This window comes from Elephas maximus, chromosome 8 (genome assembly GCF_024166365.1).
Source record: "Elephas maximus indicus isolate mEleMax1 chromosome 8, mEleMax1 primary haplotype, whole genome shotgun sequence".
NCBI classification, from domain to species: domain Eukaryota; kingdom Metazoa; phylum Chordata; class Mammalia; order Proboscidea; family Elephantidae; genus Elephas; species Elephas maximus.
The window spans coordinates 42,740,879-42,767,893 of NC_064826.1; the positions used below are offsets into that span (position 1 = coordinate 42,740,879).

The following is a 27,015-nucleotide window of genomic DNA, read 5'->3' on the forward strand; positions in this document are numbered from 1 at the left end:
CTACCACCCCCATAAGTCTTGGGAACAAAAGAATTCATTACCATTTCAGGGTCAAAATTTTTACTTGTTTTGTTAACTGGCCCAACTATCAATTCACCAAACTGAAAACAAATTACTTTGTATACACAATCTACTAATTTCTATACACTGATAAGCTGCGGCTGCTTTAGATTATCCAAGGTCATATGGAATAGGCTTACTTTTTCTTAAAAACAAACTCTCCCATTCTTATCTAGCAACGAAGAGGGGGTGAACTATTATTGCACATATCCACAAAAATGAAGACATAATCTCAGTACCATAAAACCCAAACTCCAGGAAAAGATTCTAGGGCTAAGGGGAGAGAGAGAGGAGAAAAAATCACAAATGCTCATCAACGAAAAGAAAGGTTCCTGCCCAATTACTTTTCCTAAATGGTAATGCTGCCTCTACTTGCTAGAGAGACAGTAAAGAAAAATAATATTTCAGTCCAAGGAAGAGGCTTTCATTATTTTTTTTATAAACAATCAATTTACTGGCTAGCCAATATCTTTAAAAGTTGTTTTGGCATAACAGAGAAGATCACTGATGAGGGGACCTAATGATCCAGAAGGCACTTTGTGGTAAATCTGGAAGAAGAGTGTGTCTGATACTTGGCCATGCATTTGCTGAATTTGAATTAGGATTCTTACCTTTAAGGGCTTTTTAAAAATGATTCTCAGAGTAGCCCCATCTACCATAGAAAGGAAGAGCTGTACTGCTGTTCTTCTCAAATACTTAGCTAGAAGCTCATTAGAAACCTAAAGGCCATAATTAAGCTGTTCTACACTTTTTTTTTTTACACACTTTTTTTACACTTTAGTCAAATATTCTCAATATCCTGCATACAGGGGTGTATGCGTGTGTGTGTGTGTATTTACCTTCCAGCTTTGTTCCAAAAAGGATTTAAGGTGGAGTATTTGGGTATACAAAAGTCAAAGTAACTTTAATTAGAAGTGGATAGAAAACAAAGGAAAGGATCCACAATGGGTCTGAGAAAGAGACTAATTTAAAATGTACATCACAGATCCTGTATACTTGTTATGGGCACTCTTCGAATATATTTCTAGCCAAAATGAAAATCTAATCAGTTACTCTATCCTGTGTTCAGAAAATTAAAACAAACGAATAAACTATTTGCTTAGGAGAAGTACAACTTCTCTAGAAACTAAGACTGGAGAGAAGTTTTATAGGAGGGTCATTTATAGAGTATACTTCGTAACATGGGGAACAATGTCCTTGGTAATATTCTTATAGTAGACAAAGCAACTCTCTAGAAGAAACTAAACATTGAGAGAATGGTGCCCATTGAATCTCAGTGTTTAAAAATCACAGTGATCTAACATCTTGTCACCGAGTGACCCTGTATCCTGGTAGACTAATGCATAATCCAATCCAAGTCCTCCTCTCCAGTCTCAGATTCCCATTTCTTCCAGAAGAGTGATTACATTTGGCAAGCTTATCCAAGTCCTGACAATTCTATAACCCACACAAGTCCGCATCTGGGGGAGATATCACACCAACATATTCAGACTCCTACCAATGGCTGATGCTGGCCCCTTCTCAGAGGGCGTCTCCCAATGGTTAACATGGGGAGAGAGTGAAGTATGAGAGTCTCTGGATTAGAGACAGGGGAGACTGAGCCTGAGCTAGTGGGCTAGGGTGCAGATCCCAAGATGGAATCCTTTCTCAGCTCAGTGTGATTAATGTGACAGATAAACTCATCATTTCCCATAGTAAAACCTGTTAAAGCCAGAACCTGTGTAAGGCAGAAACCTGTCAGAGAAGAAAAACTCAAATATTTTCCACTAAAACAAGCGACAGAAAAATGGTAAGGCTGTACCCTGTCAGAGGTGGAAAACTTGCGAGACCCAGAAGAACAAGGCAGTCTCGTTGAGTTCTGGCTCTCACAGGTTTCACTTGGGCAGTAATTTGTGATTGATCAATTGAGTTCCAAATGACTGCTTTGCTTTGCTCTCTATTGCCCTAATCTAGCCCATGTACTGCTTCAATGTGGAACCAAATTTCCTTTTTTGACTCAGGTTTCCTATATGCTCCCATATATACATATGTTCCATCCACTGGACAGCTGTACTTGTTCCTAAACACTGACCACATGAACCTTTAGACCTCTGTCCCTTGCTCATGCTCTTCTTTCTGCCTCCATGTTCCTTCCCCTCCCTGCATCTGCCTAGCAAAATGAAATAGAACTCGGCCCATAGGGCTCAGATAAAAACGCTTCCTTCTCTGAAAAACACTTTTCTATCCCCCTGGGCAAGACTAACTGCTCCCTCTGCAAACTCTTGTTGAAATTCTTAGCATAAAGTATTCCTTAGCACAAAGCTGTGTGTGTTATCTCTCCTGCTATGCACCGGGGCTGTACCTCTGATTTGCATCACCTGTGCCTAGCACAGTGCCTGGCACACTGTAGATAATCTATAACTATGATGAATGGATGCTAATGTTCAGAAGCCATGCTCAATCTTTTTTTTTATTGTACTTTAGACGAAGGTTTACAGAACAAACTAGCTTCTCATTATATAACAATTAGTACACATATTGTTTTGTGACATTAGTTGCTAACCCCACGACATGTCAACACTCTCTCCTTCCCCACCTTGGGTTCCTTATCACCAGCTTTCCTGTCCCCTCCTGCCTTCTAGTCCTTGCCCCTGGGCTAGCATGCCCATTTAATCTCATTTTGTTTTATGGGCCTGTATAATCTTTGGCTGGAGGGTGAACCTCAGGTGTGACTTCATTACTGAGCTAAAGGGGTGTCTGGGGGCCATACTCTTGGGGTTTTTCCAGTTTCTGTTAGACCAGTTAAGTCTGGTCTTTTTCATTTTTTGTGTGAGTTAGAATTCTGTTCTACATTTTTCTCCAGCTCTGTCTGGGACCCTCTATTGTGATATCTGTCAGTCAGTGGTGGTCGTCAGGCACCATCTAGTTGTACTGGTCTGGTAGAGGCCGTGGTAGTTGTGGTTCATTTGTCCTTTGGACAAATCTTTCCCTTGTGTCTTTAGTTTTCTTCCTTATTCCTTCTTCCCAAATGGGTGAGACTAGTGGAGTATCTTAGATGGCCACTCACAGGCTTTTAAGACCCCAGATGCTACTCACCAAAGTAGAATGTAGAACATTTTCTTTATAAGCCAAGTTATGCCAGTTGAGCTAGATGTTCTCCAAGGCCATGGTCCCCACAGCCCTGAACCCAGTAATTCAGTCCCTCAGGGAGTTTGGATGTATCTATGGCGCTTCCATGACCTTGCCTTGGACAAGTTGTGCTAGAAGCCAAGCTCAATCTTGAGCAAGGTTCATTGCTTCAAACTGGAGATGAATTAGGGAACTTAAGTATTTGAAAGGGATTACACTGCAAAGACATTTTGTCTTGCCTAGTGCAGTACTTGGGCCTTCTTTGTGCCTGGCACAGTGCCTGAAATGTAGTAGGAAATTAATATGTGTGTGTTGAATTAGTGTCCTATTTTGAATATGGTAGGACAGGGCCTGGTGACTACACAGGATAGAGTACGAGGTTGAGAAAGTCCAACCTGGCAGGGTACAGGTCTATACAGTTACAGATGGGCGTGAGTGCTACCACACAGAGGAAAGGAGACAGAGAAGACCGATGGGGAATTGTGGTGAGGTGGCTGGCGGTCCTCAGGAGTGACAAGTTAGTTCCCTGGGGTGGCTGTGGCTGGGTCTTCAGCCACACAAATGGCAGGAGGAAGCAGAGGCCCTGGTGGAGGAACTGAGGCAGAAGCAGTTCAAACAATCTGGGATCCAAGGTTAGAGAGAGACCACAGCAAAGATGGCCTTTTGCTGAATAAAGGTTCTTAACTTCCTGAGTCAGGTCTCCACACAGAGACTGGGCATGGGATGAGCCTGTAGGTTGGGGACCTGAGTACACCTTGGCATGGGGACAGAGGGACTTCCAGCATTGGAAACCAGCAAGGCCTGATAGAACTGGCAAGAAAACTTGCACGGTCATCCTAAATTAAGAAAATACAATGAATGGGCTCTAGACATCTCTCCTATAAAACGCTTCTTAAGAGTGACATCTAGGGGCAAGTCCCTTTTAAGTACACTCGTCAAACTTCCTTGCATAGATGTGTTTGTGAAGGTGTTTTCTGGCCCCCCTATCTCGTAAGCTTGATTTGACAAATTTGCTTAGTTCCTACTGTGTGCAAAGAATATCTTCAAAATGCTTGTTCATATGAGACCAAGCTGTTCAATTTCCTTGAGAACTATCCTGTATTGAACCTATACACAACTGGTAAGAGTGCATGTCCTACTTCTCTTGGCATTGGTTACTAATCTGATTAGGAAAATCATGTAATATTTGTGTCTGTAAGGAAATCTCTCTAAAAATGTGAAGAGGGACCATATGACATTCAAATATTTCTATCATTTTTTAAAAAATTAGGTTTCATAATTGAGTTTCCACCCACTCTCACTTATAGACATGGTTAGGTTCCAAAGACCAGATTGTTATGTGAAAATCAGCATTATGCAAAAATGGAGGATGACCACATCACCTCACAAAATGGAGGATGATTACATTGTTAATTACTGCCAAACTACTGAGAATCATGGTCCAGCCAAGTTGACACCTAACCTTCATCATTACAGTCACCTGACCTTGCGCCTCAGCATTCATTACTGCCAGATGTACACTGTTAGTGCATAGAATAGTCCAATAGAAGGTTTTTTACTATTGTTGTAAATGCAGAATGTCAGATAATGAGATAGTGGATAAGTGAGGAGAAGGTATACTTCCTTTTCTGATGTAAGGATATTCAGCCTACATCTTGAAGTTTTATTAACTTCTGTGTAATGGTAGTTGACCAATGTGCACCTGAATTGCTGTTTTATAAATTCATAATACACAGCATATCATAGGGAAGGAAGAAGCCTTAAAAATGATCTAGTCTGATGCAACTCCCACCCTCTGCAGGAACTGCCCTCCAGCATTTACTCCTTCACTCAGCAAATACCCACTGAGACCTTACTATGTCTCAGGCCTGTGTGAGGACAGGTGTGGCCTTGTGCACAGAGCTTACAGTCTGAAAAGCGTGAGACAAACAGCCAACTAGTACAAATAGTTCTATGCTGTGATAGATGCTACAAAGGAAACAAGTGTAGGCAAAGGGTAACAGGAGGGGGCCTAATACAGAAGAGTGCTCTGGGGATGATATTTAAGCCTAAAGTGCAGTAAGGGGCACTCCTGGAGAAGGCCTGAGCAGAGGAAGAGCTGGAACGATGGAAAAGGTGGAGGAACGCCACTGTGATGGAAAAAAGCAGCAAGTGAAGAAACAGGGGCAGGAGGGGATGGGGCCCACCGCACAGGGCCTTGCAGACCAAGTTTAGACTTTCAGGTTGTATTCAAAGTGATATAGGAAGCCACTGAATGGGCTTTAAGGTAAGGATTCACATTATATCTTTTTCTTAAAATTCAGTTTTTAACCAAAGTCTTATTTATTTACAACCTTCTAAAAGACCAAATACTTAACAGAAAACCACTAAAATGTTGACAGGGTTATCGTGGAAGGTAGGATAACGGGTTTTTGGTATCTTCCCGATATTTTAGATAGTTTCCTGGCTTTTGTTTTTAACATTAGCTAAAACTACATTCTTATATGAAAATAAAAGAGGAAGTTGGATTTCATTGGCCAATGATATATTTCTGTGTTATATATGCTCTACAACTAATCACTGAAATGTAAAACAAAGTGGCTTAAAGTAAATAACCAGTGGGTAAAACGTGTGTTCTTTCTCATCTATTCAGTACGGAGAGATTTTTCTAAGGAGAACTAATTTATTAAAATCATTATCATCCAAATATATCAGCTTAGCGCCCTGTGTATAGGATGCTGTTCCACAAGGCTAATGGATACGCTTGAGTTCAAACGGTGGGCCTTGGTTTTGCATCCAGGGCTTCATATTGGTTCCTTCTGGTTCGTAAGTTCCCAGGAAGTTATACATACGAATCACCTGGAGATCTTGTTAAAATGTAGATTCTGATTCAGTGTATCTGGGGTAGAAATGCAAATTATCACCTATGTTCGAACCTGAAGGAACCAGCTTGAAGCCGTTTGTGTCTTTTTGTCTAATTACAGTTTGTTTGTTCCTGAACTCTCTCCTACTCTAGAAATAATAAATATGGCTCTATGCTAAATTAGCTACCTTGGAAAGAAAAGAGGGGTGGGATCCAGTACAGCCTTCCTCTTTCAGTTCCTGACTACTAGCTAGGCATGTTTTTAATTCTTTGTGGAGAAGGCTCATCTCACCCTTAACAAAAGTAGGTCAACTTTTCTCCACCTTTCCTAACAGGCTCTTAAAATATGCTGCATGTATTAATTAACCTAATCATTTCAGAATTAGTGTTTCACTGGAAATGAAGACGTCTTTTATTCTAAATGTAAATATATACGACAGTCCCTAGCTTATCTAAAAATGGCAGCTTTATTATACAAGATTCTGAGACACTACTTAGAGAAGTTTGAGAGAAGATGTGGTCCCTGATCCTGAAGAACTTCAGCTTAAAAAAGAAACATAAAACTTAAGGGACAGAGAATCTTTCTAGAAGGCTTCCAAAAACCCGTTGCTGTCGAGGGGAGACTCATAGTGACCCTACAGGACAGAGTAGAACTGCCCCATAGGGTTTCCAAGGATTTATGGAAGCAGACTGCCACATCTCTCTCTTCCTTGGAGTGGCTAGTGGGTTCAAACTGCTGACCTTTTGGTTGGCAGCCAAGCACTTTAATCTCTGCACCAGCACAGTGCCTTCCTGGAAGGCTTAGCAGTATGCAATAAAGTTATGTCAAGGTCTGGAGCTTGCTACTTGCCTTTGTCAAGATGGAAACTATAAATTTTGCATATAGATAATTTAATGCTGTGGTGTTCAGCTTGGTTCCTGCTGAGTGAGAAGGGTGAGGGAATGGGGAAACAAAGAACGTAGAAGGCGGGACAGGGGATGGAGGCAAGACAGGCAGAGTTTTGGATCCCATTTGCTCTCTTTAGCCAGCAACAATGATACTTCTTCATGTTTCACATATTTGCATTTCTGCCTGAGACTTCATTGCTAAAAAGGTTTCTGGACTTTTAAAAATTTTTAGTTTGAAGATCCATTGTGATATCTTTAAACTGCTGTTTATTGAGTGTCTGCTGTGGTCTAGAGAGTCGGCTAAGCATTTTACCAATATCATTCAAATAATCCCTAGAAAACCACATGAGGGAGGTATTATTCCCACTTTATAGATGAGAAAACTGAGGTTCTAAAAGGTTAAGTGATTTGTGCCAAACACGCAGCTATTAAGTGGTATGGCCAGGATTCAAACTCCTTGTCTGCTCCAAAGCCCATCCTTTCAACTATAGGTTATGCTGTATCTATGTTTAAGGCTCACTGTGCATATATTCACAGGCACTTAAAATGTATGAAACACTGCAAAACATAGATGTCTACAAGTACAGCAACACTGATGAAGGTGTGTTTTTAGTGGTGCACACTGTCTGGATATTGCTTTAGTGAGAGGTTTTAATGGCATAAGAAATAAGCTTTGGTAACAAAGGATGGGAAAATGCCCCCAGACCAGGAGAATAGACTGTGCAAAGCCTCCTTGCAAAGATTTGTTGCTTTGAGTGGAAGCTGTCTGTAGGGGGAGGCAGCCTCTCCTAGGACTCCTCATGCCAAAAATCTTTTCATTAAAGAATATTTTGGAACTTAAAAAAAAAAAAAAGGAAGTTAAAGGAAAAGTACTGCTGGGATTTTAAGAAGTGACACGGGGACTATAGGGGCCTATGGGAATCAAAAGGAAAGAGAGGCAATCATTCTAGGTAAAACCAGTGGTAAAAAGGAAGAGAACATATAAACAGAAACAGAAGAGCCTGGTAATTCCTTGCTTTTGTCTGATTCTTTAAATCATAGTATTACTGCTGTTTGTCCTAAGCCAGCCAGATGAACCTCACCCCCTGGGAGAAGAGAATTGAGTCCTTTTCCCCCTTTGAATGATGAAATTCTTACAGGGTTTTCTTTTTATGGAACCATTTTTCTCTTCCAGAAAGATGTCAAAACATGTGATTTTTAACTTTAAAGAAAAACAGGACTGAAATGTGTCAAGACCTGGAAATAGTCTGAAATCCTAAGACTATCTGGCCACAGAGATCTCAGTTTCTGTGACAACACCAGTGGAACTATGGGAAGGCAAATCTTGTAATCACCAAACCGAGAGTCAAACAGGAGAGCAAACAAAAGCAGACATGTCTCAAAACAATATGCCCTGGCTCTTGCTCCACTGGACTTCAAGGTCCATATTATCTCTCAGCGCCTCTGGGGGCTTAAGAGTCTGAGGACAAAATTTGTTCCTAAAATATTGAATGTAAATCAAACCATGTTTAAAAAGAACCCAAGACAAACGTACATAGGAAGCAATCACTTTTTGCCTGTATTTATGTTTGTTTAGGTGCATTTGTGGTAGTAATTCCAACTTTTCTGAACTGTGTGTTCATTAACCGTTACTAAATTTGCACGTGTGAAAAATTTTCTCCTTGAGTATCTAAAATATTTGATAGTCAAAACTGGATGTAGACCTAGAAGGAATGAAAAAGAAAGTAAAATCTAAACATTCCCCCAGGGAGGTAGGTAGATTCAGGCAGGAGCTTGTTTACAGGTAAGCAGGACTAGCCCAGTGCTTTGTAGAACCTGTGGTCAAGCTGACAAGATTAAAATGAGAGAAGGGACCATCCTTTACAAAAATGAGAAAAGCATATGGCAGTGCAGCAAAAATTCCCCGTGGTAGTAATTTGATAGCTACACACCTGTAGCAAAAATCAAGAGAAGCTCAAGACTGTATGAAAGTCCTAAAAAAAATTAGGTAAAATTTGAATCTCCTAGCCAACATCCTGGAGCCCCAGCAGCACAGTGGTTAAAGAGCTTGACTGCTAACCAAAAGGTGGGCAGTTCAAATCCACCAGCTGCTCCTTGGAAATCTGTGGGGCAGTTCTACTCAGTCCTATAGGGTCACTAGGAGTCGGAATCAACTTGGTGGCAACTAGCTTGGCTTTTTTTTTTTTTTTTGGTAGCCAATGTCCTGAATGCATAAACATTCAGTGGCTAAACCTGTTCCCCAGGAGCTCTCCCTTAAAGCCCCCTCTTCAGTACCAGTGTCACCCTGGTGGGCTTATTTGCTAGTCCCACTGACTGGGAATCCCTGGGTGGCGCAGACAGTTAAGCACTTCACTACTATCCGAAACGCTGGCAGTTAAAACCCACTCAGAGGCACTTCAGAGAAAAGCAATCTCCTGCTGAAAGGCCATATAGCCTTGACAGCTCCATGGAGTGCAGTTCCACTCTGCAGTACGTAGGGCCGCCATCCGTTGGAGCCCACTCCACAGCAGCTGACAGCAGCAGCGGTCCCACTGATCGTGAATTAGTTTTAGTCGATGTTTGGTTCTGGCATGAGGATTACTGAGGGGAGTCGTTTGGCACTTGGTGAAGGCGTGTAGGAGACGGGAGGAGGTAGGGTCTGCCATGCCCGCAGAGCGCCGGGCGAGACCAGCCTCGAGTGGAGCGAGAAGGGAGGGCTACGTGCCCTGCGGCTCTCCTGCCTCCTGGTTGGTGTTCACTGTAGATGATGAAAGGCGAGGCAACTTACCTGAAATTTCTGGAAATGTGGGCTTGTCTTCCTTCCAGAAGTTCCCATCACAAACAGGAAGTCTGGGGTTAGCACAAACGGCACTCTCTCTTTACTAATGCCCAGAAAACTTTTGTAGTTCCCAAGAATGTGCCCAAAGTCAATATGAAACAGATTTCCTTAAGAGAAGAAAATATTTTACATCATTACACTGGCATAAGTGCTTATAACAACACTCTAGTATGTTTACTTCTTGAAATAGTTTCTAAGTTGCCTGAAAATGAGCTATCTTGGGTGAAAGAGTTATTTTTTACACTGTTCATCAGCTTCTGATACTTTTCGTCTTAGCAGGTGTGTGAAAGTAGTACCCACAAAGCACTCTGAACCAAATATGTTTTTGATAGTCTTTGGGTGTTCTTTAAATGACAGCCAAATGCCATTAACAAATTCTCAGAATTGTTTAGAAATAGAAATCAAACTGTCTAATATGTCATTATGCCTAAGACCCTCTCGTGCCTGGTCCCTTTTGGTTCTCACAGAGAGTAAATGATCTGCCTCATGCTAATGCTTTTCCCAGATTCTACTCTTGAACTGACCCAAATTTTATACAGAAAAGTGTATGGTTCGGTGGCCAATATGACAGCGAACCAGTGAGGGCTGGGTCAGGTTTAAGAATACCTGCAAGTTCTTTTTGTTGCTTCTCTGCAACATCTGATGTTGATCACTCCCACCTCCCCTAGCTTCTGAAATACCACCCTTTCCCAGTTTTTTTTTCGCTCTCTCTCTGACTGTTCGTTCTTAAGTCTCACTTGCTGCCTCTCTTCCCTTACCCACTCCACTCCTTGGTCTTCGAGGTGGGTGATCTCTCTAGGGTGATCATTTCATCTGTGTCCCTTTCTAGTAATGACTTCTAATGTACGCTCCAGCCTTGAACTCCATTTAAAAATTACTGTGCCACAAATAAACCCACCTGTCTCTGTGATCATAATATTGTCGTTGTGCCTGTCTCCTATTCCAAGGACAAAGGTTGCCACACAGTAGCCAGCACAGGAATAAACAAATCTTTCCACTGCTGCCTGAAACTAATTAAAATACATCTGAACATTAGTTGTGTTTTATCTACAAAGAGCAGCATGAATCTATTACAAATTACTCCCCAAAAGACAGTGTTCTGGAAACCATTTTCAGAGAGCAAGTAAGAGCAGTGCTCGATTTCATTAGTGTTATATCTGTTAATTAAGTGCCAGCTTTCTCATTGCTCTGCTTACATTTTAGGTGAAGAGCCAATGCATCACGATAACATGAGGAGAAAACTTGAGTCAAAGGGCAACAGTAATTTAATCAAAGGTTCACTTCCTCTCCATGCATCACTTGCCAACACCTCTCCCGAGCCCACAGTAACTTCTTCATTGGTGAAGGTATGTTTTGCTTGTGACCACTTACAGTATGCATGGGTTCACAAATCCACGTGTACAACTGATTAATAAACGCTACTAATTATATTTCCTCCCCCAAAAGGCTGTTAACCACACAAATGAGAAGTGTTAAGCTTGTGTAAGCGGAACTTTAAATGACAGTCAAACAGCATAACCACACAGCTTGTGAAGGATTCAGCATACGCACTTCAGAAGGATGGTGGAGCTGATATTTGCAGCATCTATAATTTATCATTTAGATGACAGTGCAGTGGTAAATTATAAATTATAGGGTATGTGGTATTTTTCCAGGTAGGAAAGAATTTATACATTTTGTTGTTGTTTTTGTGTGCCGTTGAGTCAATTCCGACTCAAAGAAACCCTACAGGACAGAGTAGAACTGCCCCATCAGTTTCCTAGGCTGAAATCTTTATGAAAGCAGATTGCCAGGTCTTTTCTCCCACAGAGCTGCTGTTGGGTTCGAACTATTGGCCTTTTGGTTAGCAGTCAAGTACTTAGCCATTGCGCCACTAGGGCTCCTAATTTATACAAAAAGGGTAACTAAAATTTCCTGCTGAATAACAAAAATAGATAGCCATAAAAGGTGCTAACAGATTATTTTATAGAGTCAAATTTTATGCAAACCATGCCTGATAATCAAAGGAGAGGCAAATGCTCAACTGAACTGACCACCTCTGTTTCATGCAGATATGCTATGTCACTGTAGGGAAAGAACTAACAACCCTCACAAGCTCAGGAGTAAGGCCTTCACCATCATGTCAGGATGCATGATGCTGGCAGATCCTTTGAAAATGGGAAACCACTATTGCTATATAAATGACAACTTGTAAGGAGGCTTTAGAGTAGGAAAGCGTATAAGCTCACCTTTTCTTCAAGAGGGCACTTTTCTTTGAGCCAGTGATTCAGGACTTCATCTTTAAATGCACCTGTGTTGCCCACAGTGCTTTGCTGAATTTTGGCAATTGTCGTGGCATCCTTCACAATCTCGATCATTCCTACATGAGAATGCACAGAGTTTGATGTTGGTTGAGGCCTACTGCCTGACCCAGAGGAGGAATGGCTACTGTATTTTTACACAAATAATGCACATCTTCTAAGTTTGTTTGCCAACTGGGCCCCCCCAAGGTATTTTCGTAAGTGTGTTATGTTAATCTTTTTTTACAGCAACATGTGGAAGATTGGCATGATGGCATTTATGAAAATACCTCGCAGGGGGAGGGTGCAGTTGGCAAATGGAGAAGGTGCACGTTATTTGCGTAAAAGTATGGTGTGTCTTTGTTGAGTGAAGGACAGAGGGATTTCTGACCACAGGCCTGTTTTCCAGGTCCATGCGTCTGATGTTCTTAGTAGGAAGAGAAAGAAGAGGAGGGGTATATGAAAGTTGTGTGGAACATGCTTTCAATATCCCTGAATTGAAAAGAGAAATGGTTGGCTTTGAATGATAATAAATAAACGCATTTACATGCTGAGCATATCCTTCCTCACTTGGCAATCTGTGCCTTTTCCTTTTATGCATTACAGGGTCAAATGTAAATGGTTCTATACAGCTCTCAAATCAGAAACTTGAATAAAAATATGTTTAATTGAAACTAAAAGGTTAAATGTCTATAAAAGCACCTAAGAGTAGAGTGTGCAATAGCTCTGATAATGTGAATTCTAGGACATTAAAATAAGTGACAGATGTTTCCATCTATTTTTAAATGTTATTTCATGAGGGAGAAGTTTAAGGTGCATTGAAACTTGAATTAAAGTTTAGAGGTGCAGAAGTAAAGAGGAGGGAACAAGTTTTTACTAAATCTTTTCCATGTATAGTCACAAAGATTTGAATCATGTATTCATGTAATTTCAACATATCCATATTAAATTGAGAGACATATCCACCAGCCTTGGAACATTTTCTTCCTTTTTATAGGATTGTGATTATACACTGAAGTAATTATGATCTTTCTAAATTAGCTGAGTGGTGTATTCATCTCCTGAGGTAACCAGATACCTATTTTGTCACCAGTTGAAATGCAACCATAAGGCAGGAGGCACAGGTCCAAAGATTCAGTCTCCCAAATGGACTCCATGATTCGTAGAATCTGGGCATCACAACAAAAAATGTTTCTATTATAAATATATATTTAACTACTATACTTTTCTTTTCCCTATCTAACACAAGACATGTAAGTAAACATAAATTATATAAGTAATGGCTACTTTTATTTATCATCCTAATATTCAAGTTTCCCTTCTTTAGGAGCCTGTTAATTTTGGTCCCAATTTTAAACCTTGGGGAAGAGCATAAATGGATGTCTTTTGGGGTAAGGCTTTAGCCCTGTTTCATCATCTGTGTACTCAAATGTTCCATTCTAAAACCCATACTAAATTTTACCCACTTAAGCTACAACCAAAGCAACGATAACAACACCAATAATGATAGTTAACATTTACTAATGTATTAACCCCATAATGTGGATATGATTATCATCCACATTCTGTAGGTGAAAAAACGAAGACTTAGAGCTTAAATAACCTGCTCTTAGCTGCCAAGCTGTGTGCTTCGACAAAAGACAAAGTGCATAAAGGGCAAGTACAAACTTTCCCTCAAAATGAGAGAAACCACATAGTATTTTATATTTTTGAGGTGCTCATCTTCAAATAATTCAAAAAGTTCTACAGATTTATTTGAAATTTAATAAACTTTCAAAAGGTTTGAAGGATATTTTAAATATTTGCGGATAATACATCCACCATTCTTCTAGGGGGTGGGTGGAGAGGGCAAACAAGGGTATTATTGTTTCCATATCAGAAAGAAGTAAAAACAGAAAAATTGACAATATGGCCCATTTTTAGATAGCCTAAATTTAAATCTATAAGGCTTTTGTCTAGGGTTTATTTTACATAAATCCTATGTTTATTTAAAATATGTTAAATATATTCAGCAGAAGTATGTTACCTTCACAACGTTGAACAACTAGAAAATGGAGAATATTACTTTACAGATTTGCAAAGCTAAAGTTTACCCAGAAATGTTAGAAAATATGAAAATAATTAGCACTGATAGCTTCACCATTCACCTTCTGTGCTAATAATCCGTAACTCTCATTATTAACTGTGTGATTTCTCTAATCCACCTACCTGCTCATCTTTCTCTCCTTCCCATCAAATCATTCACATGAGTTTGTGTATGTGTTAAGTATATCTAAGGAGAGATGTATCTATGGCTGTGTAAAAAAAAAAAATGGCTGTGTAGATGTCTATAAATATGAATAAAGTGGGTGCTAAGGGGTAAATATGTCTATATTCTGTTACCAAACTTGAAATGGTATGTGTAAAAAGGAGGCTAGGTGAGGTAAGTATATCTGGCTATTTGGGCATGTTGGATCTGCATCTTCTCAGGAATGGACAGCGTTATGATGTTCACCAGGCTGCATATCTAATGGCCCACAGCCATACTCCACAAGTGAAAACTCTCTGTTATGTTACCCTTGATCCTTGTTCATCATACAAAAAAGGAGACTGGGGCTAGAGTCAGTAGAAGGTATGTTTAGATCTAATATGGAATGCTTTTTTCAGATAATTAGAGGGGAAAAGTCCTTACAAACAGTATACCTGTAAAATTAGCATGTCTTGACGCAGATCATCACCATGTTTAAAGATGATTCCAATTGTTTCCTTTGATAGAGCTGTAGGGTCAGCACATTTAAACTCCAGCCACAGGGGCTTTTTCTTGGAGGCCATCACTTTACATTTTTCAATCTGTAAGAAAATGGTCACGTGTTTTCTACACACAATGAATACACTTCGTGGAGACACAAATCTTCATGTAAACCATCACTATATACAACCAGGACAAAGTTCTAGTTGGGAAACTACTTTCAATGATTTGGAACTTACACACACTGCTGGTGGGAATGTAAAATGGTATAGCCACTCATAAACTTGCCATCTGACCCAGGTGCTGCATTAAGTATTTACTCAAAAGATAAATGAAAACAAACTATGGTATATTCATACAAGGGGTACTTGCTGTTGTTAGATGTCATTGAGTCGGCTGTCATTTATAGTGGCCTCATATATAACAGAATGAAACATTGCCTGGTCCTGCACCATCCTGGCCATTGTTGTAGCTACTGTATCAGTCCATTTCATTGAGGGTCTCCCTCTTTTCTGCTGACCCTCTACCTTACCAAGCATGATGTATTTCTCCAGTGATTGATCCCTCCTGATGCCACATCCAAAGTAAGCAAGACAAAGTCTTGCCATCCCTACTTTTAATAAGCATTCTAGCTGTACCTTCCCCAAGACAGATTTGTTCATTCTTCTGGCAGTCCACAGTATATTCAACATTCTTCTCCAACACCACAGTTAAAAATGCATCAATTCTTCTTTGGTCTTTCTTTCTCACTGTCCAGTTTTTGCATGCATATAAGGCAACTGAAAATACTATGGCCTGGGTCAGGCACACTTTAGTCATCAAAGTGACATCTTTGCTTTTTAATACTTTAAAGAGGTCTTTTGCAGCATATATGCCTGATGCAATATGTCGTTTGATTTCCTGACTACTGCTTCCATGGGAGTTGATTATTGATCCAAAGAAGAATGAAATCTTTGACAACTTCAATTTCTTCACCATTTATCATGATGTTTATTGGTCCAGTTGTAGGGATTTTCACTTTCTTTATGTTCACATGTAATCCATACTGAAGGCTGTAGTCTTTTCATCAGTAAGTACGTCAGGTCAGATGAGTCTTCACTTTTGGCAATCAAGGTTGTGTTATCTGCATATCTCAGGTTGTTAATGAGTCTTTCTCCAATCCTGATGCCACATTCTTCTTCATATAGCCCAGCTTCTTGGATTATTTGTTTAGCATACAGATTGAATAAGTAAGGTAAAAGAATACAACTCTGCCAACACACCTTTTCTAATTTTAAACCATGGCTTATCCCATTGTTCTCTTCAAATGACTGCCTCTTAATCTATGTAGAAGTTCTGGATGAGCACAATAAAGTGTTCTGGAATTCCCATTCTTTGTAATGTTGTCCATAATTTGTTATGATCCACATAGCTGAATGGCTTTCCGTAATCAACAAAACACAGGTAAACACAGGTACTAAAAAAAACTACTCAGCCATAAAAAGGGACAGACTACTGATACATACAACATGGACTAATCTGAAAGCATATGCTAAATGTAAGAAGCCTGATGCAAAAACTATATATTGTATGATTCCACTTAAAGAAATTCTAGGAAAGGCAAAATTATATGATAGAATTATATATATTATATGATAAAATTATATGATAAATCTGTTGCTTGGAACTGGGGGTGGGACTGGGAGAAAAAGATGGACTGCAAAGGGACACAGTGGAACTTTTTCGGTGTTGGAAATGTTGTACATCTTGACTGTGGTGGTGATTTCAGGATTGCATACTGAGCAGTACACTTAAAATGGAAAATTTTTATGGTATACAAATGGTAACCTCAGTAAGGTGTATTTAAAACAAAATGGAAGGGATGTTTCCTTTGTATTGAGGCTTTTAGTAGCCAATGATTAAAGGTCTTGACAGGAGTCCATCTTGGACTCTTCAGTGTCCCCATCTCTACGTAAATGTTAGCTTTTAAACTACTGGGGCACCAAAGCATGCACAGACATTTCCACAACATCAAAACCATGTAGAGACATCAAGCTGATACCTACCACCAGTGCTCCTGCTTTCAGTCCAGGGTCATAGGGAACTCTAAAGCTTTTAGGGAGATTAGAATTCTGCAGGTCTTCAAGCTTTTGCTTAAGTTGTGAAATAACTGTAATTGTCAAAAGCATAAAAAGTTATATGAGTTCGAATCATTGATATTATCTATAACATTTCCTGAGTACTAATTTATTCATAGCATTCTATACATTTGGTCTGGTGTGGAACAGGAGAAAAGAAGGTAGGTTGCTGCCTTTGAGGAACTAACTGACCATTTGAGGTGCAAGATAAGTTGGCTTACTGTGCGCAATGTAACTATGTACAAATACTGCAATAGGAGCTACAACTATGTGAAAATATAATGAATAGCACGCAGATACCCATGCAGTCAGGTAGAGAAGGAGGCTTTGAGGGTAGTGCTAAAGAATTAATGCTGTAGTTTCCATTACAACATGTGAAACTTTGAACTGCCACCTGATATGGGAAACAGATATTCGAAGACAGTATTAAATGGAATTGGGCTACGTTTCTGTTTTTTTTCAAAAGAGGAAGTTAAGTTGCATGAAGATATAACAGTCTCAAAATTCTAAAGGTGAAATACTTTAAAAAATTACCCTATGGATAACAGACTGGAGGCCAGTATAAAATTTCCCTTTCTTTTTTACTTACAATAAAAATAAGATTATAATGGTCATTATTATTTTTAGGAGAGAGCATTATTGGTGTACTGGAAAATAAACAAAGGCAAATGTGGAAATTTAAAATATTCAGAAGTTTAAAATATTGGCTGAGTATTTTAGTAAGTGTCCATTATGAGCCATAGGGCTAGGTCTAAAAAAAAAAAAAAAAAATTTTTTTTTTTTTTTAATGAGACATCCCCTGGCTTCAAGGCTCATACAGTTTAACAGATGAGAAAGATGTACTAATGACTACATAGTATATATAGTGTAAACTACATAGCTTAACATAGTAATATATAAATGTCATATCATCCAAAAACTATGAGAACGCACATGAGTGATTAATTTTCCTAGGTCAGGGACAGGAAGAGGATATTGGAAATGGCTTCAGAGAGATGATATGTATATCACACACACACCCATGCACAAAGAAATGCAAAAAATTTAAAATAACTTCTCAATAATTCATGACTTTTAAAGACTAAAAATTTGAAAATGATATGTATATATTCAAAGATGGGGGAAAAATATACAGATTTGGAAATACCTAGTTTTTTTGTTTTGGGTGGGGGTACAATTGTTCTTAAAAAAAAAATCCACCTTAAATTTTTGTATTTTTAAATTTTTCAAAGAGCTTTATCTGTTATTACAATTTCATCATTAAAATACATATATATATAAATTATTAACTTGTAAAGGAGAACTTTAAATGTGCTCACTGCATGCGGACAGAAGATGTAAAAAAGTGCTCTTGGCTGCCTTTAGGAAAATGTGACTTATCTTTCAGAGGTAAGAGACTCATAAGGACAACAGCATTTGGAGTTGAAGGTATCTTTAAAGAGAACCAAGGAAATATAGGAACTGTACCTTGGGAACTGACGTCATACTTTTCAACAGAGACTGACTTAATATCAATGGTGACTCTTTGTAACATCTCGATTACTTGGACTTGTTGTGTAAAGTCATGCAGCATGGCGGTGCCACAGCCCCTCAGATAAGCTTCCAGGATCACAGCAAATCTCTGTTGATAGTGCCTGGACTGGGCTATCTCACTTCTCAAGAACCAAAATAAGAAATGACCAATTCTTTTGTTCTGAAAGTGGGAACAAGAAGGTTGAAATTATTATGACTATTGCTCTAGGTCTATCAGTCTATTCTTGCTAACTTTTAAAATCTCATACTATTATCAAAATGCAAGTACTTACTCTTAAACCACGCTTCAGCAGAAATCTGGCAAGGGCACTGTCATGGTATGGTTCAAATTTCACAGCCTAAGGGATGAACATGTTGACATTTATAAGACTGCATTATATGTTGATAAATCAGGAGAAGGGAAATGGAGAAAACTGGTGCTCTACCTTAGTGGGTCTTTATGGCTAGAGTGACAAGAATCTTACCAGTTACTTAAATGCAATCCTTTCTTTTTGAGGATACTTAGGATGAGAGTGAACAACTTGCTTAAGGTCATAGAGCAGCTGGTGACAGAGCGGGATTAGAAGCCCACTTGACTCACAGTCATGTACATGATTTTGATAACTTCGAAGGTGAAGAGGTGAGGGCTTTTGTTCAAATTAAGAGCTTATTTTATTTACTGGAAGTGAAGAGCAGAAAGATGAAGATGGCTATAACAAATTTATAAATGTGATGGTAAGAGAAAAGAAAATGGACAATGGAAATACAGTACAAGTAAGGAGAAAAATACTTGTTAGATGTGAAGATCCTAAAAATCCTACAGCTTCCCTTCTTCTCAAGATGTGTGTTTGTCAGCTCACTGGCAAGTCACTGAGCTGGCTTACAGGTTTTCACCACAAGTAAATAGCAGGCCTAGATTTTATCTACACAGACAGGTCATTACCCCTTGCTGTGCTGTGTTGTACACAGAGCTTTGTGTCTGAAAATCCCTGATTTTATATGCTTGCTCAGGTATGACTTGGGATTTATTTTTAGTATTTAGTAGTTCCATATCCCTTGGTTAATGTAGGGAATGTTGACTTAGTTAACAGCTTTATTACTTAAGAAAAATAGTCAATAAAATGTAAAAAAAAATTAAATCATGGAAGGTACATAGGTATTTGTTATATTATTCTCTGCATTTTTCTACAAGTTTGAAATAGTTCATAATTTTAAAAGCAGCAAGACTAACAAATATTTAGATTATAATGCAATTCTAAAGTAATTTTTTTTTATAGATGTTACAAATAGAATAAAAGAGAGACTTAAATATCTTAGAGAACTTTATACATAGAAAATGGTCTATCCCTTTTCTCCATGGAACAGAAGAAATTTTCATTACACTTTACAATTTAGGGTCTATGGGCATTTTTTTTAATTGTGATTAAATATACACAACAAAACATATGCCAATTCAACAATTTCTATGTGTATAATTCAGTGACATTGATTACATTTTGAAGTTGTGGGTCTGTAGGCTTCTTGGCATGATTTCCAATGCTTTCTCTGGTTTTCCAGTTTGGAAATGATCAATACTGACTTGATAAGGGGCTCTGATGGTGCAATAGTTAAGCACTTGGCTGATAAACCAAAAGGTGGGCAGTTTGAAAATACCTGGCAATCTGCTCCCTTAAAGATGAATAAAAAAAAAAAATTACAGCCTAGGAAACCCTATGGGGCAGTTCTACTCTGGGTTGCTATGAGTTGGAATTGACTCAACAGCACACAACAACATGTTTCAATTATATTTATGCTTACAAAGATGCTTTTCATGGGTGTAATCAAATAAGTGCATTGTAGCTGATTCTAAGGTCTTTGTTCTGAGAATGTGGCCATTTAGCTACCAGTATGACTTACTTCAGAAATGTTTTAAGTTTCTAACCCTAACGTGAGTTTTTTTTGACCTTCTTGGTGTTTCACTTCTGTAAAGTCAGTCTCAACTAGAAGGCCATTTTAATCAGGAATGAGTCATTTAACCATCTCTGAAAATGTTTCAAATAGTCTGATGAATGACTACTCTTTTTCAAATTTATAACCACAAATTCAAATGTTATTATTATTTCTTGACCTCTTTCTTTAAACCATATCAAGAACAGCACTATTCATTTTCTAATTCTGCAACATTTACTTGTGAAAATGACGACAAAAAATAATTCATGGTAGCCTTGGAGCTTAGCACAGATCTCAGGAAAATTTGTTTTATGTCCTTTTTGTTATGGAGAGCTAGAAAATTGACGATACTCTGATTATTGTAAAATTCATTAGTGTTATGCCAGTATGTGAACTAGTGGGTACAGAAAAATAATGGCTATATTTAATAGATGAAATGGAATGTTTCAAGTATCTGGCTAATGGGAATATGAAAATTCAGAGTTAAAATTAAGAATATCCAAAATGCTTGTCAGAAAGCTCCAGAGACTGCCTATAAATATACTGATTAGACAGTTTAGTGTCTAACACTCTTAGGCTGCCTAATTCATAAGATCTCAGGTCAAGCATCTACTCAGAACTGTCCCCGGCTCCTTCAGTCTAAATTAGTTGTCCCCTGAACCCCTGATTATTTTCTCGTAATACTCTGTGGTTTTCCCGCAAAGTGTCTGTCACAATTTGTTATTAAATATTTGTTTGTGTGTGTACTCATTTAATATCAGTCTTCTCCACAGCACCACAAGCTACATGAGGGTAGTGGCTGGCTGTTTTGATCACCACTGTATGTACAGCAACCGGAACAGGGGAAGCACTCAAAACATACTGCTGAATTAGTGAATGAACACGTCTGTGCTCAAAATAGCATTTCCATTCCAATTCCTTTACTTCCTCTTCCATGCTAAGCAGCGCAATTTGAGAACTGCTATAGTGGGCAAGAGAATTGTTCCCCTTTTTTAAACTTCTAGTTAACCCTGAGGCAAATCACTTAGCTGTTCTAGACCCCAGGGAACAGTATGAAACAGGAGTAGAAATACAGTACTGTACAGGTTTAAAGACAGGGTCTTTCAGTGTTCCATCCAAATATGAGATGTGAGTCTGTGAATTGTGATAAATACAGAGAGTAAAACCTTTTCTCTCTAGCCCATATTATCCTGATGCTGGATCAAGGCAGGATATTAGGAGGCAGTGAAAAGAGCAGGCCCTGGAGTCAGACCTCCTGGGTTTAAATTCTGGTCTGCTTCTTTCAAAGTATGTGACCTTAGCCTCTTTGTGCCTCAATTTTCTCATAATAAAATGCAAATGTTAAATTGACCACCATCATAGTTGTTAGGAGAGTTAAATAATATACAAAAAGCAAGTAAATCTTTTGGAAGCTTGGTACAATGAAGCTCTCAATAAGTCATATCTATTATTAATACATATAAATAGATACAAGGACCCCTGGTGGTGCAGTGGTTAAAGTGCTCAGCCGCTAACCGAAAGGTCAGTAGTTTGGCTCCACCAGCCGCTCTGCAGGAGAAAGATGTGGCAGTCTGCTTCTGTAAAGATTACAGCTTTGGAAACCCTAAAGGGCAGTTCTGCTCTGTCCTAAAGTGTCACTATGAGTCAGAATCGACTCGACAGCAGTGGGTTTGGTTTTTTTTTGTTTGGGTGGCACAATGGTTAAGCACTCAGCTGCAAACCAAAAGGTTGGTGGTTTGAACCCACCCAGCGGCTCTGAGGGAGAAAAGACCTGGAGATCTGCTCCTGTAAAGATCACAGCCTAGAAAACCCTATGGGGCAGTTTTACTCTGTCACATGGTTTTGCTGAGTCAAATCAACTTGACAGCACCTAACGTTATTAATATAATAAATGAGAACAAAATGTTCCCACAGGGCCAATTCTCCTAAAATGCCTTCAAAGGGTTTGTCAGCAAAACTTCAACAGCAGTAAAAAAAAAAAAAAGTAAACGGAACAGTTCACTACTTGAAGTGGCTCTATCAGATATACTTTGATCATGAAGCTCTGGGCAAAGGGCGTTTGATAACACATGAATGGCGTGCCTGTGCACACGCAAAAGACATTCCCTGAGAAGAGAGGGCTCCATTAACCCCAACATCCCCTACCTGGACCAGTTGCAAAAGGTAATGCAGAACATCATCATCCTCCAAGCTCTCCAGTTTCTGAACTGCAATGGCTCTTACATTTTCATCTGAAAAGTTGCAGTCCAGGAGTTGCATCGTTAACCCAACATCCAAAGCACTTTGATCCCAGATCTCCCTTCTGGCTAACAACTGGTATGTTTTGGCCACAATTTCTTGTTGCCCCCATTTCACTGAGCTAAACAGCTTAGGATATGCTTTTGGATACTTAAGGCTTTCATATCTAAAATGCCAGAGCAATTCTTTGTCCTCTGCTGTGAGAGGGTTAAGTGGATCGGTGGCTATGATTGCCTCTAGTTGCTTACGAAGCTGGTTGGGCATTTCAGCTCGAACCCGGTCCCCTTCAGGGTCAGGTGTGGGCCGATGCTTAGGCAAAGCTATTGGATGGCAGTAATTGTCCAGAAGGATGGAGATGGACATTGAGCTCTCCTTGTCTGGGTTGGTCGCAGACGTGAGCTTGTCAGCACTGAAACTCCCTTGATCCTCTCCCTTGCCGGATATCTGCCACATGTGCAGCACGTACTCCCCGTGGCGCAGGAGGAATCGGTGGTCTATCAGCAGCAGGTTCACATAGTAGAGAAGCTGAGCTTTGCCTTTTGGCTCGGAACCGGGAGTCTCTGCGGAAGCCTTACCAGACAGGGCTGGGGCTTTGCCGCAATAAATCTGGAGGTTCAGTAAAGCCCCTCTGGGTAAGTCTTTGATTTTGATACCAAATTCAAGCCACACATTCCAGAGCACCTCCTCTGTGAAGGGTTTGGGGCTGGTTCTCCTATGGGAAAGGACTTGCTGCCCATGCTGAATGTTTGCCTCCACAAAAACTGTGAGGTCAGCGTTCCGGGGCAGGACAGGGATATCAATGCCTCGGATCTTCACCCGGAACTTCCGGTCACAGTCCCATAGGGACACGGTGAACACGCTCTCGTGGTCCTTCCCGTGGATGGTCAGCTGCTCGTGGTAGCCAGTGACTCCGGTACAGTCATCCACGAGTGGCCACTCCTCCTTCCTCACCTCGTCCAGAGCTGGGTCCGGGGGAGTGTCCAGCACCAGGTGAATCTCCTCTCCGTTCTTGAGGCAATGCCTCACCCACTGGAAGTTTTTTATGGGCGTTTCACCCACCAGATATTCATCCCGGCCACAGACGCGTAGCACAAAATCCTGCTCACTTTGGCTTTCGGGGATATCCATCAGAGACTTCTTCTTGGCCATCTTGGTGAAGAAGCTCTGGAGGATGGTGCCTGGGGTGTCATCGGCTGAGACCTTGATGGTCTGGCTGGTGGTGCTGCGGTGAATGACAATGTAGATGCAGTTGTTGGCGATCTTCTTCGACAAGTACTCCGGAAGAGGCTTGGATGTCACCCAGGGGTGCATGGCATAGAGCTTGGGGTCGCGGCCGGCCACCTCGGCCATGCGCGGGGTGACCAAGCGGCGGCGCGTGAACTCGAGCTCGTCGTCGTGCACGTTGCTGACGTCAGTGACGTCGTAGCCAATCAGCGCCGTGAGCTGCTGCTGGAAGGCCACAGTCTCCACGGAAAGTGCTTTCCGCTGCACCACGTGGATCTGGCCTGGGCTCCTGTGCAGCATCTTCCAGTAGCGGAGGCAGTCCAGGGTCTGTACTACTTGGTGCCTGTCGTAGATCTCGTACCACTGCCCCTTCTTCTGGTAGAGCAGAAGGAAGTGGTCCGGGCCGAACCGGTGGTAGAAGTCTGCTGCCACGCTCGTCTCCAGCGCGCGCAGCCACACTTGCGCCTTCACCTGCTCCACGTTGCCGTGGCCAGCCACGTGCAGTAGCACCGTTTCCCGGGTCTTGCTGTTGCGCTGGCTCGTGGGTAGCACAAACTCGATGGGGATGAGTTCCATGGAGGACAGGCTGGCAGCGGCGCTGCGCGGCTTCATCCTCCGGCGCCTGCGGAAGTTGTCCGCTCTCAGAACCACGGGTGGTTCAGCGTTCTCCAGATCCATGCCCTATGTGACCTGGAGGCAAGGAGAGACCGAGGACTTTGTCACAAAAAAGGCACTTTGCTATGAAATGGCAGAAATAAAAGATGTTGAAGATTTCCGTGTGCACAAGATACCGAGAGACCAGACATTAAAAAACAAGCAGGTACTTCAAACCGTATCCATTTCAGCCCTTAATAGCATGGGATTTGGAGTTGGGGACCCATGAATCCTGGCCCTGCCACTTAGTATCTGGGTGATTTGGGCAAGTTAATCTCTGAACCTGTTTCTCATCTGTCTGTGGGCTTAGCAATAACTCGGAGGGTGGAGGTGAGAATTAACTACTTCTTGAACACGAATGATGGATATGTGGGGGTTATTGCTCATTCTCTACTTTTGTATATGTTTGAAATTTTTAGTAACGAAAAATATGTGTAAAGCACTCATCTAACACAGTGCTTGACATAATGGTTCAACATAGTAATTGTGGTTTGTAAGCATACAGAAACACGTAGATAAGCAAAACAATCCAAGGGAGTCCTCGTTTATACGGCGCAACGTCAGATGCTGAAAGACCCTACTTTGAAAACAGGCCTTTGACTTCCTCTTTGTTCAGTCTCACACTTCTCCTTGGGACCCAGACACCTTACCAACCTTGCTTCAAGTTCTTTATTTTCAAACTGTCTGGATACTGGATCTGCTCCATAATCAACTTCCTCTTTTTCTTTTTTCACTTTTTAATTAGGAAAGCTTGTCATTTCATTCATAAAACTCAAAAAATATCAGAATCGGTGAAGTTGAAATCAAGACCATTTACAGACACAGAAAATTTTGAATCATTGAATGTCTAAGAATTCTGGCTGGCACTGCTATGTTAGGACAATATCTTAGAGAAGTTACTCAAGGCTGTAGTCTTCTAATATGAACAAACAGGTATTTTAAGTTTATGCCAGTTCATTTGATCTGACTCTGCTTTAGAGAGTGGAGGAGCCCCAAGATGGAAGGTAGAACTTCTGACTCCAGCGCCTTGCTTTATAGACCCCGATTATTTAACTCCTTTTTTACTCTAATATTTTCATCTCTCTGACAAGAATTCACATATTCTCTTTAATTTATCTACTCCTCCCACAAATATTTAGTAAGTATCTACCATACACAAACCATTAAAGTATATAAATGTGACCTGCTACAGTAAGGAACCTTCCAAATATTTGGAAATGCTAAAATATTTAAATTGAAGTATGAATCAAGTATTTTGATTTTAACATTTAGTATCACTCCATTGTAAGGCATTATATTCTAAATAAGAATCAACTATTGAAACAAAATTTTATTAAATTTCAGAAACTAACATTTTCTCTGTTAAATGACCTAATGTTAATTAGCTAGACTCACAATCATTTCCTGAAGAAATTAGAGCATTTGATATATACCAAAAAGAAGAGCTTGATCAAAAGATTAGGAAGATAAGCTTCATTAGAACCAAGTTTATGTTCAAATCTTGGCTTAAACTTACTTTATAAAAGTTAATTAAATTTTTTAAACTTATTTTAATGTCAGTATTTTTTCTCTTAAAGTATTATGAAGGTATACTTACTAAGTAAATGAAACCAGCTGTCCTATAGAACTGTCACTTACAACTTAAAACATTTACTGTTTGACATTTTGCTGTATTACAGAATGACTAACAAAGAAGAGAACAGTGAGATATATTAATTTTGACACTGATTTATAATAAATTATGTCCAAATTTAGACACCATAAAACTGCACAGTAATAACTTCTGCCTCAGTGATAGCAAACAATCTTACAAGATACTAGATACAGAATAAAACAGGCTGATTACTCACTGCTTGTCTTCATGGTTGAGGCTATGAAGCTTTCTCCTTGTAAGACGTTAGAAATCCTGTAAGTACAATAATCTCTAAACATACACTTGTAAGAATATGAAGCCTGGTGACACAGGCTTGCTCGTCCCCCCCCCCCCCCCCAACAAAAACAAAAACAAAGGTCTGATGCACCTGCAAAAGAATCTCCGGAACTGTGTTGACATCCACACATACAGGTTGGACTAGACAATGAAACAGAGACATGCAGTGGTAATACCATCTCAAGAACCAACAAGGGTTCCAGATAAAAATATTCTAGCTGAGGAGGAAGTGTCACTACTTCAAGTCAGACTCAACAAAGGGCAAAAAACAGAAGAAAGTAATACCTGATAAAGCAGTGGAGGCGATGATGCTGAAGAATCATTTGTTTAATTTTTGAAAACAAAACAAATTCAAACCTACCCCGTGTGCCTGTAAACTCTTCCGCTTTTCTGGGTCTCCTTTCGTATCCAGATGCAGAGGAAGTGTTGCAGTTACCAGGAAGGAAGTTTTAACCAAGTTGATTATACATGTGATTGCTCATTTTAAAAGTGTCAGAAATGCATTTCCTGTTATAGCAGAGAGAACATGAGACTGAGCAATATCATATTTTTTCAACTCTTTGAACTATTTTTGAAAAAATTGTGAGACACTGAGACATTAAAATGACACAGATCCAAACAGAAATACACATTTATGGAACACAAGCAAATGAAAAAAAAAAAAAAAAAAGTTTTTTTTTTTTTTTCT

General features: G+C 39.9%; 2 protein-coding genes across 9 annotated transcripts in view; one reads left to right on the forward strand and one right to left on the reverse strand.

Annotated features, from left to right (window-relative positions):
* Window positions 1-11,343, forward strand: part of LOC126081517 (rab11 family-interacting protein 3-like) — a 142,068-nt gene extending 130,725 nt beyond the window's left edge. Inside the window, exon 2 of the mRNA XM_049893493.1 lies at window positions 10,920-11,343. Within this exon, the coding sequence (XP_049749450.1) occupies window positions 10,920-10,949 (30 nt within the window). The 3' untranslated portion in view covers window positions 10,950-11,343. The remainder of the gene's footprint in view (window positions 1-10,919) is intronic.
* PIK3CG (phosphatidylinositol-4,5-bisphosphate 3-kinase catalytic subunit gamma) overlaps window positions 1-26,764 on the reverse strand; it is a 34,429-nt gene extending 7,665 nt beyond the window's left edge. The window contains exons 1-11 of one of the 8 annotated variants that reach the window (XM_049893470.1): window positions 26,689-26,732; window positions 26,248-26,303; window positions 22,427-24,433; window positions 18,646-18,711; window positions 18,308-18,533; window positions 16,769-16,872; window positions 14,678-14,824; window positions 13,074-13,164; window positions 11,945-12,075; window positions 10,615-10,726; window positions 9,666-9,823 (exon numbers count right to left, since the gene is read on the reverse strand). In XM_049893470.1, coding sequence (XP_049749427.1) covers window positions 9,666-9,823; window positions 10,615-10,726; window positions 11,945-12,075; window positions 13,074-13,164; window positions 14,678-14,824; window positions 16,769-16,872; window positions 18,308-18,533; window positions 18,646-18,711; window positions 22,427-24,421 — 3,030 coding nt within the window. In that variant the 5' untranslated portion in view covers window positions 24,422-24,433; window positions 26,248-26,303; window positions 26,689-26,732. Of the gene's footprint in view, window positions 1-9,665; window positions 9,824-10,614; window positions 10,727-11,944; window positions 12,076-13,073; window positions 13,165-14,677; window positions 14,825-16,768; window positions 16,873-18,307; window positions 18,534-18,645; window positions 18,712-22,426; window positions 24,434-26,247; window positions 26,322-26,418; window positions 26,582-26,612 lie in introns of those variants that run through there. The other 7 variants (XM_049893471.1, XM_049893473.1, XM_049893468.1 and 4 more) reach the window with 7 other exon arrangements.
* Between the last annotated feature and the right edge of the window lie 251 nt (window positions 26,765-27,015).